The 17,575-nt window shown below is 40.8% G+C and overlaps 1 protein-coding gene across 4 annotated transcripts in view; it reads left to right on the plus strand.

Annotated features, from left to right (window-relative positions):
• The window catches only part of cdk11b (cyclin-dependent kinase 11B), a 121,636-nt gene that overhangs the window by 34,466 nt on the left and 69,595 nt on the right, over positions 1-17,575 (plus strand). For all 4 annotated transcript variants that reach the window (XM_034171934.1, XM_034171932.1, XM_034171931.1 and 1 more), the window contains 2 exons: positions 3,950-4,075; positions 9,233-9,331. In XM_034171934.1, coding sequence (XP_034027825.1) covers positions 3,950-4,075; positions 9,233-9,331 — 225 coding nt within the window. The remainder of the gene's footprint in view (positions 1-3,949; positions 4,076-9,232; positions 9,332-17,575) is intronic.

Here is a 17,575-nt window from a genome sequence, read left to right on the forward strand (position 1 = left end):
AAAGACGTTGCTTGGATGGCAGCATGTGTTGCTCCAAAACCTGAATGTACCTTTCAGCATTGATGGTGCCATTACAGATATGTAAGTTGCCCGTGCAATGGGCACTAACACACCCCCATACCATCACAGATGCTGGCTTTTGAACTTGGCGCTGGTAACAATCTGGATGGTCTTTTCCTCTTTTGTCTGGAGGACACAATGTCCATGATTTCCAAAAACAATTTGAAATGTGGACTCAGACCACAGCACACTTTTTGGACTGCATTTATATAGCGCTCGTCCATCTGCATCAGATGCTCAAAGCGCTTTACAATAATGCTTCACATTCACCCGGATGTCAGGGTGCTGCCATACAAGGTACTCACTACACACCGGGAGAAACCAGGGGATTCAGGACCTTGCCCAAGGGCCCTTAGTGATTTTTCCGGTCAGGCTGGGATTTGAACCGAGGAGCCTCTGGTCTCAAGCCCAACGCTTAACCACGAGACCATCACCTCCCCTAATTTCTCCAATAATAATAATATAATAACGTTTCTTTAACCAGGTAGAAATTACAAATATTGTTCACAAATCTGTCTCTTTTATGCCGCGTTCACACCGGACAACACGCGAGCAACGGTGGTGACAGGTTGCCATGTAATCCCTATGGAAGGACACGTTGTGGCGCCACAAAAGCCCAAGCCACGCAGTACTATGCGATGGATGCGAATGAAGCGATTTTAAACGTTTGCTGCATTTGTGGCGCGATGTCACGTTGCCCTCTTCCCCAAGTTGAAAAATCTGACCTTTTTCATCTTGTCGCGTCGCGATGACCAATCAGGGACTGGATATGTAGTGACGTGGAGGTGTCTGGAGTTTATACTTGACGTGGACATGTCCTGTCTCTGGCAGCCAGCCTGTGAGCAGGACTTATGTCCGTTTTGTCCTTTATTTCACAATTATGACAGAGTTTGAGGGGAGAGCGAGCAGCGGCAGCAGCCAGTTTTTTTTTTTCCACGTGCGTGCGCGGACGAATCATCCGTGAAGATTATTTTATTTATTAACTACACAGATGTATAATAAAACAAATGGTGACTGGGTTATAACACAATTATGACAGAGTTGGAGGGATGAGCGAGGAACTGCAGCGGCAGCCTTTTTTTTTTTTTTAAATTGTTCACATGTGCCCGCGCGAACGGGACAGGAGGTCCTCAAACTGGGTCCTGGAGAGATGGAAGTGCCGCTGAAACCGCCCGTCATCCAGACGCAGCTCCTGCAGCAAATAATCATCATCATAAGTCATCATGTACAGGTTAACATCCACATGAGAATGTTGGTGATAAATAAAATTCAATCAACTTTGTCATAACATTGCACATGATATAAAGTCTCAAGCAGATTTAGATTTAGAAACAAAGGCATTGCAAATCATCATCATCATCAATCTTTATTCCAGACACAAAAAGGTCCATAAAAACATATACAATCATACAAAAAAGTATAAATAAATAAGATAATAAGATGTAAAAAACTACAGTACATGACATTATTCGTAAAACGTCACATATAAACTGTGACGCCAATGATTCCATAATCTTGAAGTGAATCTGACTGTACTCATTGCAGGATTCACTAGCATTACAATTATGCTGTTGCATGACACAGTAAGTCTACACATACATCTATACATAAGATTCCTGAGCACAGCAGGACATGTGGGTACATCAGCATTTACAAACAAATGGATAGCACTACTCCATCTATTCACTTTGAGCAGTAACCTCATACCATCATTGTATGCCACATAGAGTTCCTATAAACTGCTTTTTTTTATATCGCCACCACAAATGGGCAGTGTACATTGGGATACAGAAAGCTCTAAAAAGTGCTATTTTTACAGAAAATGAACACATACCAAATTTTCTGATCAGCATATTTGCTTGTGCATTCATCATACAATACTGTCTATAAATGTCACGGTCATCAGACAGGTCCTCTTGTATGAAATGCCCCAAGTACTTAACCTCATTACTTATGTTAAGAACTGTGCCAGACAGGGAGAAGTCAGGAGTCATCAACGTCTTATCTGCCTTACTTCTAACAATCATGATATTACTTTTTCTGGCATTATATTTAATGTCAAAGGCATACCCATACTGGGAACATATCCTTAATAACTGCTGAAGACCAGCACTGTATGGACAGAAGACCACCAAATCATCTGCATACATCAGGTGATTGATTATGCGGTCACCAACCATACATCCTGTTTTACAACTGTTTAAACAGCTTTGACAGTTCATCCATATAGATGTTAAAGAGGTAAGGGGACAATACACTTCCCTGCCTGACTGCATTACCAACATTAAATGCATCAGACATAGTGTTACCCCATTTCACATACATTGACTGATGCCCATACCAATAGACAAGTATTCTAATTAGGTATTTTGGTACTCCTCTGTTGTGTAACTTATGAAACAACTTCTCATGATTACCACGATCAAATGCCTTTGAGGCATCAATAAAACATAAATAATGTGGTATTGTGTCTATTATGCAAATCTAAAATCTCCTTTAGTGCAAAAATGCACGTCAGTGCCATGTTTAGATTTAAAATCATATTGGTTGTCAGAGGTCAAAGCAAACTCCTCCAACCTATTCAATAATATCCTTTCTAAGACCTTTGACAAAATACTAGCTAAAGCTATAGGTCGGTAGTTCTCCATAGAATTGATCTTACCAGCTTTATCTTTAATGATGGGTACTAGTATGATAGATAACATTGAATTAGGTAAAAGACCATGAATTAAAAAAACAGTAAAACACATAGAAAGTAATGGACAGAGTTTCCTACTGGCATATTTCAAATGTTCAGTAAATATCTCATCCATACCACATGCACTGTTGTCCTTCAGTGTCATAATTGTATTGTGTATTTCTTGTGGAAAGACAATCACATCCTCACTACTATGTATGTTACCCACTACAAAGGTGTTACTTTTAACACAGTTGAATAACTCGCTGTAGTGCTCCTGCCATAACTTAGTGATTCCTTTCACATCATTAACACCATCAATATTGGTTGGTATTGATGTTTTACAGCTATTTATTTTCTTAATTTCTTTCCAAAAATCCTTGGCATTCTTTTCTTGTAACTTCTTTGCAAGTGAGTCAGACCTCATGATATTTTCATTTCTCTTTATACATTTTAAAACGAATCCCATTTGCGATCTCGTAAAATAGACCACAAGGTGTTCAAGGAGGTCAGTCTGGACAGTTTCAGGTCGGATTGGAGAACGTTTCAGTCAGAGAGAACTGAGAAACTAAAGGCATTCTTTCCCGCTTCAGAGCGCACACGAGGTACACGAAAACATAGCCACAGAAACCTATAACTTCTTCTGGTTGTATGGTGGCTTTTCTCACTCCTTGCACAGTCACTCAGTTTTTGAGAAGTATCTGCTCCACACACATTTACCATAGAGTGCTGTACTGTTTGTATTTCTTCATTGATGAAGTAAATAAAGTCCAAGGCATAGTCAGTGGCTTGAAAATGCTCATGTATCCATCCCCTGACTTATCTGAAGAAAATTGGCAATAAAACTGATTATTTACAGGTATTATATCAAAGGGGCCCATTACTTATGGAACCCATCATCTTGGCGTTTATATTTTTAATTAATTTATGTGAAGGTGTAGAGATTTGCTTTCACTTTGACTTTAAGTTTTGAAATTTTTATTCTTTGTATTTTTTGATTTATTTTTTGATTTTTTTTTGTATTAGAAATGGCATAAACAAATTAAAATGTGTGAAATACCAAGAGTTCCAATACTTTTGGGGGCACCGTATCTACATCATGTGACAAGAAGACAAAAATCTCCAATAGAATTGGTCCTCATTCTTATCTTATGTCGTATGGTTAAGTTAAATGTATTTCAGTGATTAATATGTAACATTTTACATCATTAGCACTGCCTCACCACCGGGCTTTACCTGAGGAATATGAGGACAAGCCAAAACAAAGTCACCGCAGCCGCAGTCCTGTGCGTGGTCCCCGTGACAGATCTGACCACAGCGATCTGCGCAAACCTGCATGTGAGTTTATTCTTTCACAGTGTCTAAATGATTTTTATGTATTTTATTGCTACTCAAAAATGTCTGTGTTTAGGATGGATTAAGTGTGGAGACACAATTTCCTTAAGGGGATTGCTAAAGTATGAATTATTATTATGGCTGTCAAAATAATGCGTTCATTTAGATTCATTAATTACACCACCTATAACACTTTTTTATATTGATTAATTGCACTTTGATCCTTTATGTGTCACTGACTCGGTCTGTAAATGAAAAGCATTTTTGAGAGCATTAACTGGTTTGGATGTCTGTGCCTTTGGAAACTTTTTTTTTACACCATTTAAACAACCGGATAAGACCAAAAAATGTTTTTTTTGTTTCCTTCTGGTCAGCAACACATGTAGGTGAAATACTGTGAAATACTTTCTATACCAAAGTAACTTGCTTTAATAACTGTCATCATTATACCTCAGATGTGTGAGTTTTGTCTGTTCTGAGACCGATTAGTCTTTACTCTCACTCACTCATCTTCAACGACTTATCTGGGCTCGGGTCGCGGGGCGGCAGCTCTAGCAGGGGACCCTAAACTTCCCTTTCCCGGGCCACATTAACCACCTCAGACTGGGGGATCTGAGACATTCCCACACCAGTGTGGAAATATAATCGCTCCACCTAGTCCTGGGTCTTCCCCGGGGTCTCATCCCAGTTGGATGTGCCTGTAACACCTCCCTGGGTTGGCACCCATAAGGCATCCTTACCAGAGCCCGAACCACCTCAACTGGATCCTTTCAATGCCAAGGAGCAGTGGCTCTGCTCCAAGCTCATCATCGATGACCGAGCTACTCACCTTATCTCTAAGGGAGACACCAGCCACCCTCCTGAGGAAACCCATTTTGGCCACTTGTACCTGCAATCTATTTCTTTCGGTCATGACCCAACCCTCATGACCACAGGTGAGCGTAGGAACGAAGATTGACCAGTAGATCGAGAGCTTCGCCTTTTGGTTCAGCTCCCTTTACGTCACAACAGTACGGTAGAGCGAATGCAGTACCTATCCCTGCTGCGCAAATTCTCCGGCCAGTCTCGCGCTCCATTGTCCCCTCACTCATGCACAAGAACCCGAGGTACTTGAACTCCTTCACTTGGGGCAAGATCGCATTCCCTACCCGGAGTAGGCAATCCATCGATTTCCTGCTGAGAACCATGGCCTCAGATTTAGAGGTGCTGATCCTCATCCCAGCCTCTTCACACTCAGCTGCGAATTGATCCAGCGAGTGTTGGAGCACAGATCGATGAAGGCAACAGGACCACAGAAAGCAGAAAGCAATGATGAGACCCTGGGCCAACCAAACTGGAAACCCACCTCCCCCCCCCCCCCCCCCCCCCCCCCCCCCCCCCGACTACGCCTCCATATCCTGTCCATGAATATCACAAACAGGATTGGTGACGAGGTGCAGTCCTGGCAGACGCCAACCCCCACCGGAAACGAGTCCGACTTACTGCCGAGCACCCGAACACAGCTCTTGCTTTGTGAGTACAGAGACTGGATGGCCCTGAGAAGGGACCCCCTCACTCCATACTCCCGCAGCACCTTCCACAGTATCTTCCAGGGTACCCAATAATACGCCTTCTCCAAGTCCACAAAACACATGTTGACTGGATGGGCATACGCCCAGGCACCCTCCAGGATTCTTGTGAGAGTGAAGAGCTGGTCAGTTGTTCCACGGACAGGATGGAACCCACATTGCACCTCTTCGATCAGAGGTTCGACTATCGGCCGAACCCTCCTTTCCAGCACCCTGGAGTAAACTTTACCAAGGAGGCTGAGTAGTGTGATGCCCCTGTAATTGGCACACAATCTCTGGTCTCCTTTTTTGAACATGGGGACACCACCGCAGTTTTCCACTCCTTAGCTACTGTCCCAGACTTCCACTCAATCTTGAAGAGATGTCTCATTGAAGACTGTCCGTCCTCACCGTCCACATGATTCAGCTTTAATTATCATTAATTAAAACGCCACAGGGAGCTTTACAGGTTTAAAACTGTTTAAAAATGTTTGTTTCAGTTTTTCATCCAGATTTTATTGTTCAGTGGACAGATTTAAAAATTAAATGATCTTAAATTCAATAAGATAATTATTAAAGGGTCATATTGTTCCAAATCAGTTTTTATGTCTTTAACATTTGCAAGTGTTTATTTCATGTTTGACATCTCCAAAGTCCTAGACATTGGAGATGTCCTGAGACTTTTCACATACAGTAGTGTTCAGAATAATAGTAGTGCTATGTGGCTAAAAAGATTAATCCAGGTTTTGAGTATATTTCTTATTGTTACATGGGAAACAAGGTACCAGTAGATTCAATAGAGTCTCACAAATCCAACAAGACCAAGCATTCATGATATGCACACTCTTAAGGCTATGAAATTGGGCTATTAGTAAAAAAAAAGTAGAAAAGGGGTGTTCACAATAATAGTAGTGTGGCATTCAGTCAGTGAGTTCATCAGTTTTGTGGAACAAACAGGTGTGAATCAGGTGTCACCTATTTAAGGATGAAGCCAGCACCTGTTGAATATGCTTTTCTCTTTGAAAGCCTGAGGAAAATGGTACACACTAGTAAACAAGCAAAATCTTGGTTCCAAACCAACAAAATTAATACCTTACAGATGTGAAGAAATCATGAAAAACTGTGGTTATACAACTAAATACTAGTTTAGTGATTCACAGGATTGCTAAAAAAGCAGTTTGAACATAATAGTTTTGAGTTTGTTGCGTCAACAGCAGATGCTACTATTATTGTGAACACCCCCTTTTCTACTTTTTTTCACTAAAAGCCCAATTTCATAGCCTTAAGAGTGTGCATATCATGAATGCTTGGTCTTGTTGGATTTGTGAGACTCCACTGAATCTACTGGTACCTTGTTTCCCATGTAACAATAAGAAATATACTCAAAACTTGGATTAATCTTTTTAGTCAAATAGCACTACTATTATTCTGAACACTACTGTATATTCTCCTGATTTAAGCAGAATATATGAGTGGTCTAGCTTGTTCAACACCTCTGTGACATATGTAACAGAAATAACCCCACCCCCCTCAGATCCTCTAGCGCCCCACCCACACACACTTTCTGTTTCTGTGTTTCTGAGAGCCTGCTTATGTTTTGAGATTTGAGTGGTGATTTGTTTTTTTTTGTTTTTTTAATTTTCATTAAATTTTCATTAATTACCATAGTTGCCTGTTGGAGGGCCCAGGGCCAAACATCAGCCTCCCTCCTTTTTTGAAGAAAGTTGGTTAAACGCCCACCTGAAATTAATATGAAATCACACTGAACAGAAATATGATCGCAACACTTTTGTTTTTGCTCCAATTTTTCATGAACTGAACTCAAAGATCTAAACATTTTCTATATACACAAAAGACCCATTCCTCTCAGATATTGTTCACAAATCTGTCTAAATCTGTGTTAGTGAGCACTTCTCCTTTGGTGAGATAAACCATCCCAACTCACAGGTGTGGCATATCAAGATGCTGATTAGACAGCATGATTATTGCACAGGTGTGCCTTAGGCTGGCCACAATAAAAGGTCACTCTGAAATGTGTAGTTTTATCACAAAGCACAGTGCCACAGATGTTGCAAGTTTTGAGGGAACATTGAACTGGCATGCTGACTGCAGGAATGTCCACCAGAGATGTTGCCCGTGTATTTAATGTTCATCTCTCTACCATCAGCCGTCTCCAAAGGCATTTCAGAAAATTTTGCAGTACATCCAATCAGCCTCACAACCGCAAACCATATGTAGCCACACCACCCCAGGACCTCCACATCCAGCATGTTCACCTCCAAGATTGCCTAAGACCAGCCACTGGGCAGCTGCTGCAACAGTCGTTTTCAGAACCAAAGAATTTCTGCACAAACTGTCACAAATTGTGTCAGGGAAGCTCATCTGCATGCTTGTGGTCCTCATCGGGGTCTCAACCTGATTACAGTTTGTTGTCGTAACTGACTTGAGTGAGCAAATGCTCACATTGTATGGCTTCTGGTATATTGGAGAGGTGTTCTCTTCACGGGTGAATCCTGGTTGTCACTGTTCAGGGCAGATGGCAGACAGCATGTGTGGTGTCGTGTGGGTGAGCAGTTTGCTGGTGCTACTGTTGTGGATCAAGTGGCCTCTGGTGGAGGTGGGGTTATGGTATGTGGGAAGGTCTGTGTTATAGACAGTGAACACAGGTGCATTTTATTTATGGCATTTTGAATGCACAGAGATACCGTGACAAGATCCTGAGGCCCATTGTTGTGCCATTTATCCATGACCATCACCTCATGTTGCAGCATGATAATGCACGGCCCCGTGTTGCAAAGATCTGTTCACAATTTCCGGAAGCTGAAAACATCGTAGTTCTTGCATGGCCAGCATACTCACTGGATATTTCACCCATTGAGCATGTTTGGGTTGCTCTGGATCAATGTACGTATATGACAGCATGTTCCAACCTGATCAACTCTATGCAAAGGAGATGTGTTGCACTGTGTGAGGCAAACGTTGGTCACACCAGACACTGACTGGCTTTCTCAACCCCGACCCCCTAATAAAGCAAAACTGCACATTTCAGAGTGGCCTTCTATTGTGGCCAGCCTAAGGCACACCTGTGCAATAATCATGCTGTCTAATGAGCATCTTGATATGCCACATCTGTGAGGTGGGATGGTTTATCTCAGCAAAGTATACTCGTATAGAAAGTTGTTTAGATCTTTGAGTTCAGTTCATGAAATATATGAGCAAAACAAAAGTGTTGTGTTTATATTTTTGTTCAGTGTACATGAAATATATTTAATGAATGACAAAAGGACAAAAATTGGACGCAATCAGGAGAGCTATTAGTGATATATTTTTTATTTGTGATGAAATTAGACATTTTATTGAAACTGGCATTCTGATGTACATGATATTGGCCATGCTTGTGCATCGATCCACCCCCTCTGCAGTCAAAATTTTGCATGGAGCGCTCTGAGCCCTCTGATAGGAGAATGGGGTAATCACATGTTTTAAAATGAATTAGTTACATTTTTTTTAAATGACTGACAGCAATAATTTTTATTTTTCTTATTACTAAGTGAAAAATTTTTAGTAGTTTTTTCTTAGAGGATGTGTATCACAATCAAATTGTTGACTATAGCTTTGAAGGAAGAGAAATTGGAGGACAATAACCTGCTTGCAGACCTCCAGGATATCAGTGACAATGAAAGGAAGACCAGCACTGCAGAGTCCTCTCTGGGTAAGATGTAATATTACAGCCTCATTCACCTACGTCCAGCTGATACCATATACAGGGGCCAAGCTGCAGCTAAAGCCAGTGTACTTGAATTTATGTCAAAATTGCTGTGGACATGAAGTAGTGTGAAGCTAGAGTCATGTATCAGTAAATTTGAAGTCACACAGATTATCTTCCCCTCTCCCAAAGCAACACAGGTACATCTTTTGAAATTCTTCATTAGAGGTGCACAAATGCTTTTCTACAAATCATAATGGTGCGTTTACACATAGGCAAGACGTGTTACGAATGTCATTTTTCTGTCATTTGTGACACATTCCTGACATTCTTAACGTTACTTAACGCATCTGAATAGGTTTCTTAATAGTGCGTGTTGGTGCGTGATATTCTTGATATTTGTGGAGCATGTTTTTGGCTGTCAAATAATCTTCCACGAATGTCACACACCAACATCATTTCGTCTCATGTCGTAGAGGACGCAACTGAGCGTATTGATCCGTCTTGATGAGTATTGATCCTTAATAGAACGTGACAATGTTCGTAGTGGTTCCTGTGATGGTTCTTGGAGCCCAGACTATCACGCGTTATTACGAAGTGACACGGAAACTGTCAAGTTTTGACACGACTTGTAACGCGGCGTCACATTTCACTGTGCGCCACGACAAATCAGTTTTCTGTCACGTGCACACAATTAAACTTGGCTCCACAGTGTTTAGTTTGATGCAGTATGCCGAAGAGGAACAATGATGCGAAGTCAGCCAAATGTCGTTCCACAGTTCTTGCTGAAGCTCCTCGGGACGCTCCTGCAGGTGTTCCACCTGCTGTTGTAACCGATGAGTGGGAGAACGGGTCTGAGCCATAGGATCCAGAGGAGCGAGAGGAGACACGTGCAGCCAGACATCTCTGCACCTCCTCCAGTTCGGTGGAGGAAGAAGCGCGTGCACAATTAAACCCTGCTGCACCGCATTCAGTTTGATTGCTGACACCAAGTCGGCTAAAAGTGTCATTTCAGTGCTCTTCAGGGCGCTCCTGCAGGTGTTCTACCTGCTGCATGTGCCTGATGTTTGGGAAAACGCGCGAGACGAGAGCCGCATGAAGCCACACATCTGGCTCTGTCCGTCTCCTCCTCCTCCTCTTCCTCTCTGCACCACTCCATGGCACAGAGCCCAACTACGCATGCAGTCACAAAGTTCTTCTGAAAAACTGGAGCGATCTGAATTGTTAGCAACGGTTTGATGAATATGGGTGTGTGTGTGTGGAGACAATTCACCTTGTTCACAGCGTGACAGAATGTAACGATGCGCTGTTCCGTGCAATAGCGCGCAACAACGCGTAACATTATTTTTGACCATGCGTAATGGTTCCTGATAATTCTCCAGCAACACGTGCCATTAATCGTAACGTGTGGTAACAGGTTGCAACAGTTCCTGAGGACACCTGACGCCTCTGCCCCGAATCATCACATTTGTGATCAGTGGCCAAGAATGTATACTTCGTGGCATTTGTGACTTGTCGTCATTATGTATAAATGCAGCATTAACCAACTAAATCACGCACTCCCAGTTTTGCTTCAGTTGCTGCAGTAAATATGGTATTAACCACATTCACGTAACCGTATCATTTCCACACCTAAAGCACCCATGGGATTTCATGCAATGATTTGCACACCTCACAAATCCGTTTGTCACCTCCCTCCTTCCCCCGCAGATAATTTTATAGCACAAACACAAGTCATTAACTGCAACCGCTTGACTCTGCAGTTACAAATCTCAAAATTCTACTATCGCAGTTGCTCAGGTGTTGTGCACCAAATGTACTGTATAAGTACCAAACACAAATGAGCCACAGATATATATGATGTACATATTTAAGATTTTCAAACTCAAAGTCAGAACATATTTGGCTGTGTTGGTACTGGTGCTTTCACAGTGGGCCTGTTTCCTCCTTGTAAGTGAACTCAGGCTGATGATCACAGCATTGTGTGTGCACGTATGACCACTGAAAATGATGTCAGCTCTCAGAAGTAAACTCTGATCAGGTGGTCTGCCCACGTCTACACAAACAATGCAGCTGCCATCAGAAGAGCTGCTATAAACAGCCGAATGGATGAGAATCTTCTCATCAAATCATCAACCCACAAAAATGTTTCTTACTCACTCGTCTTCATCCGCTTATCCTGAACTGGGACGAGGGGGCAACAGCTCCAGCAGGGAACCCCAAACTTCTCTTTCTCGGGCCACATTGACCACCTCTGACTGGGGAATCCCAAGGTGTTCCTAGGAAAGTGTGGAGATATAATCTCTCCACCTAGTCTTGGGTCTTCCTCAGGGTTTCCTCCCAGCTGGACATGTCTGGAACACCTCCCTAGGGAGGCGCCCAGGAGACATCCTTACCAGCTACCCGAACTACCTCAGCTGGCCCCTTTCAATGCAAAAGAGCAGTGGCTCTACTCCAAGTTCCCCACGGATGGCCAAGTTTCTCTCTAAGGGAGACACCAGCCACCCTCCTGAGGAAGCCCATTTTTGCAACTTGTACCTGTGATCTAGATCTTTTGCTCATGATCCGACCGTCATGACCATAGATGAGAGTAGGAACGAAAATGTTTCTCTCTTTTTCATAAAAAATGACAGCATTTAGAAGAGGATTTTGCATGTTCCACCTTCTCAAGCATGCCTCTGTTGCAGACCTATAATTGGTTTATAATATTCACAGCAATGACATATTTTATACTTCACTGTGACATGCAAACACCGTCAGACCATGGATGGAATATCTGAAATCACAACTGCACCATCATGCTCATAAAACCCAGTAAATAGGCTCAGCTGCTTTGTTGGCACTTTGTTTGTATAAAACTCTGAGAGCACAGGGAGCCTCTGCTGGAAGTGCAGGCTGCATTCATTTTGATATGTTTGTTCCTGCAAGTATGAATCCATTTGAGGTTTACCACTTGTGCCTCAGTCATTAAAAATGCCTTTGATCATTGTGATGCCTTCTCTGGCTGTTCTTCATAAAAGGAACCAATACATCAGATGCCTTAAAAGTTAATTTGTTGCAAGTTCCATACAGATAATTTCAACACAATCATAACAGAATATCACAAAAATATTTAACATTTTAAATAAAACAAAATTGGGCTATTTCAAACGTTGATCTGTGGGAAGTCATTAAAAAATGCAGATGTTTATGTATATATAAATAAATCCTCTTAATCTCATGCACCGATCAAAATAGTGACTAAAGATATAGGTGGGCCGCAGAAGGTTTTCATATTTCCAAGTGTGGTGCAGGTTTCGTCAATTTGGGAATGACTGCTGCATTAAGGAATTACGGCATTCTTACAGCACCAATAACAACATAACAATAAAAAAGCTAAAACAATGCAAACTGAATTAACAAAGAGATTATAATTAGTTTTTCAAATTTTATTCTGCAGTGTTTGGTATGTATTTTATGTAAGTGTTCTGGGAATGATGTCATTGTGCATCCAGCAACAGTGGTCCTCCAGCCTACAGTTAACCTATTTTAAGGGGTTGATGGCAGGATTGGCACTTCGGCTGAGGTCAGCACCAGAAATGAAAATCCCTTGTGCTGCCTTCCATCAGAGAGTGGCACACATTATGAAAGGGATAGGGCAAAAGCCGCAGGGAACCTCATCTCTGGAAGGGACAAAACTACAAGAGAGTACCATGTGTCTTTTCTTTGGTGGGTGGCAACTGCTGAGGTGGAGTCGTTGTCTAAATCTGAGGCAGGTCATGCTGGTGAGCACCTGGAACATCCTTTCTCTAATCAAGGGTACCCATCTTCCACCGTTGTCAAGGGAACCTGGAAAACCTTGTCTCGGGTGTGAAGACCTGGAAGTGGCCAGATGGCTGTGGGTGATACACCTGTTTTTCATTTGGTCAGCATGCTGACGGAGTGCCATTTGTTGCAGCAGACAGGTTCCTTCCAATGGTGTCAAATATCACCGTATGATTCAGGTGTATGAGGTATGAACTGTCTTCTGGGTATTGTTCTGTGGTGAGTGATGTCTTGGTGAAGGAGACATTTTATTTGCAGCTTCACTCTGATTGATGACTGCCCCAGAGGTGACACTTGCTTGTTATGAGTGATGTTAGTATATCCACTCGTACCGACATGGCTGGTTGCAAGGGCTCCATTGGTCCTCATGGATCTGAATACTGCCAAAAATTTGTTAATGCTCCTCGACTTTCAGGGATGAAAAATCTCTGCGTTACGGCAAGTTTCCGCTTTTTTTGCCAGTTGCTTGGGTCATTTTTGAGATCAGTGTAGGAAGCTCAGGAAACTTTCAGTGCTGAATTTAGTTTTTTTACATCAGGCAACTTGGGCAGCTAGTAAGGGGTCCTCAGGATTTTTGAGCCGTGAGCGGGGTCCTTATTCTCTTAATTTTTCCCTTAATTTTAAAGAGCATATGTCTGTGAGTAATACTTACCTTTTTATATAAAACTGACCTGTTATGGTCTTCTGAAACTGTTGATAGTTCTATTTTATAACTTAAAAACAGGAGAGATGCTAACGCATTATCATGTCTATAGCATTTTCAATGTTAAAGTTAGCATTAAAGAGTCAGTGCATTACAAATTGTAATATTCATTTATTTCTATGTATGTATTGTAATCATAACATAATAAAAAGTAAAACAACAACAGAGAACATAAAGTTCGTTCAAAAAGGAGAGGGAAGAAGTCTAAACTTATTGAATCCCACCCCTTCCTTGCTTCCTTAAAAGTACTACTGTTAACAATCATAATAATAATAATAATAACAATAATAGCAGCAACAGCAATAGTATTAATAATAATACTACAATACAACTTTAGAAAAAGACAAAGACCAAAAGAACCTGATAAAACAAAATGCAACAGAAAAGATAAAACCAACTAACAATGAATATAAATAAATAGAAATAATCAATAACGGTTTCCTGTGAACACCAAGTGAATGCACACCTCCACTTCATCGCTGTATGCTGTGAAAATATTCTTTATATTTTGTTTGAAACTGTTGAATGTTTGGACACTGCTTTAACTCCTCACTCAGTTTTACAGGCTCACCCCACATAATGAAATGCAGAATCTTTTCTTATTTGTACTGATGACTTTGTACTCTTAATTGATATCCCTCCTTTCGAGCCCTGAACAATTTCTGTATGTTTTTGGTAAAAGGTTCATTTTTTTGCTTTGTACAAGATCTGTGCTGTTTGGAATTTTACTATGTCTGTTAATTTTAATATTGTTAACTTTAAAAAGAATAACCTGTATTGACATTTTTTGAAGAATAGTTAGTGATTTTATTGAACTCATGTAGTTTTTGCCCCAGATTTCTACACAGTAATTGAAATCTGGTAAGACAATGGAACAGTGTAGGATGTGGAGTGGTTTGTGATCCAGAACATGTTTTGCTTTAACACTGAAACACGTCTTGGTCATTTGGTTTGTATATATTGGATGTGTGGTTTCTAACTCATATTTTCATCTATTATAGCCCCAAGAAGTTTATTTTCATTTACCCTTTCAAACTTTTTCAAGTTTTTCTCACCAAAATGGGTGCTGCACTCACCGCAGTTTATTGTATGGAATAGCCCCAGATTGTATTTCAGAGCTTCTATAATTCAAAAATTTTCCAAATTTTTTTTTTTTTAATTTTTGAAAATTTTGGGTTTCAGCTTTTGTTGTTTTTCACCACTTTGACGTGGTTTTGTGGTGGTCGGGCTGTGCAGTAGCACATGGTACAACAGTCAGACATTACACAATGCTTAATTTCTCCACTCACAGTCACAAAGTCTTAGAACTCTGGAATGTCTGCGTGTCTTGGTGGCTTCTTGTCCCTTTCGTGCAAAAATGTTTCGTTTTGTTGAATGCCGGGGGGGGGGCGGGGGGGGTTCATGACAGCCGTTCAGAGTAAAGAGGTACCGTGATGTCACTGGCTGGTCTCGCTGGTTAAATCTAACATATTTCTTATATAGTATGTAAAAGCTAGTGACAAACACTTCTAAAACTGAAAACGCTATTTCTGTAACCTGGTAACACCTCTGGAGTGATTTACAAGACATATTGCGACGTCTTTGTGGTGACACCACTGGCTCGTCTCCCTGGCTGCTAATTCCACTGTGTTTCTGTGTAAATTTATCATCTTTCCCACATATTATGTAAAACCTCACGAAAAATAAACACTTCTAAAACTGAAAACGCTGTTGTTGTAACTTGATCACGCCTCTGGAGTGATTTACAAGACATCTCGCGGACATCAGCTTGCACGCACATCACATGCTTTGACCGCAAAGCTAACTTCTGCTCTTTTCAAAAGCTCATGTATGCACACATGCACACCCTCCTGCAGACACCATTAAAAGGTAAAAAAAATTGTCTATAATTGATTGATTGATTGATTGATTGTGTTTATTCTGCAACATCAGTATATAAATAATGAATGTTTATGAGTTCAGTGGTACGAATATTTCATCAGGTAAGCCTCGTTGAATGGCACATTTTATACAGCGGTGAAAATATATCCTTGTCATTTGATGTTTTATTAATTTATAAACAACAGAAGAGGGACTTACATTTTGGTGTGCATCGCTGCTGCTTTGATGTCAAAAGTCCAACACGAACTTCAAATAGGAGTCCAAAATTATTTTCAGTCAACTTGCAAAAATAAATCCTAACAATGTAGTCCGTGATGCCGTGCACAAACTTTGTCAGACTGCTGTCTGCTTTCCTCACTCCAGCGAAAAATCACGTCAGAAATTTGTCCAGCTTTTCATACTAACTATCCTCTTCATCTTAACAGCTCTCTAGACGGCTTAAAACGTGTTGGATTTATGTTTTTGTGTTGGAAGAATTAGCAACGTCAATTAGAATTAGTTCCTTCAAATCGTTGACTGTCAGCAAACAAACTCCACTATGTTTAACTAAATACTACCACCACTAGTGTGTGCTTGGGCAGGGTTTGCAGCATGTAATGGTACAAAATATATGGAACCAAACTTGCACAGTGAATGGCACCAAATTTGCACACTAAATGCAACGCAACACAAATGGGATGAATAATCCATGTCATGTGACATGTAAAGTCCCAATGAAATGACAAGGATCCACTCAGCCATTATATTAAGGTGAATATATCGATGATACATGGATAACACAATAAAGCATAAACACTTATTTCCATTGTGCTCCTTGTGAAATTATCACATAACAAAACAGAAGGGCTTGATTGAACATGTACAAATTGTAAATAAGACAATAGGATCTTAATTAATGTGTATAACAATGAATGTGTATCTATCTACCTCTCACTGTCTCTCTCTTACTCTCTCTATCAGGGTTCTAGCTACGGCACCGCCCAGTACTGCAAATTTCCGCCCGGCTCTCTGGTTCAAATTGGCTACATCACCTATCACAGATTTTCCAAGAAATGAACTGAAATGTTGCTGAAAATGTACCAATTCGATCGTATTTCAAGCGTATAGAGTAGTAGTTTTGCTTTATTTTGCAATATCAACCAAATAATAATAATTTTCATGTTTTAGACCTTTTGACATGTTTTCATGTCAGCAATTTTATATTATTTTTATTTTACTTTTTTAAAGTAATGCAATCCCACTCAGAAATGTTGGTTGGTTGCGGGGGGGTGCTGTCACAACAGAAAAACTGCCTGCTTCACTGGATTAAAGGTACAGTGTGTCATTCTTGAAGACTAGCACAAATAGTATGTCCATCAAATATTCATGTTTTTAACCTTTTAACCATTATTTATGACCTTTTCAGCATTATTCATTTTATTAACTTAGACTTTGACAGAAACATGCAAAAAAGAACTTGATATTACAAATATTACAACATAAATGTCCATTTTTTTTGTCTGTTATTCCTGCTTCAATGCACCTAAAACCACTGAATATTAGTTAAAATAGGCCTTGGCAGTAACATTTTAGAGGTATAAAACCCTATAGCTTCAGGGGGCTCCGCCCACTTGACCCCTGTCAGGGGGCCCCTGGACCCCCGGCAGTAACCCGTGATCACGTAAATTACCCGGCACTAAAATGGTCCTAGCTAGAACTCTGATATATGTGTGTGTGTGTGTGTGTGTGTGTGTGTGTGTATGTATGTATGCAAGCATGCATGGATGGATGGATGGATGGTTTGCATTGGCATACCAATTAAACAAGTACAAATTATACAACCCCTGGCAATAATTATGGAATCACCGGCCTCGGAGGATGTT

This window comes from Thalassophryne amazonica, chromosome 6 (assembly GCF_902500255.1).
Source record: "Thalassophryne amazonica chromosome 6, fThaAma1.1, whole genome shotgun sequence".
Classification (NCBI taxonomy): Eukaryota; Metazoa; Chordata; class Actinopteri; order Batrachoidiformes; family Batrachoididae; genus Thalassophryne; species Thalassophryne amazonica.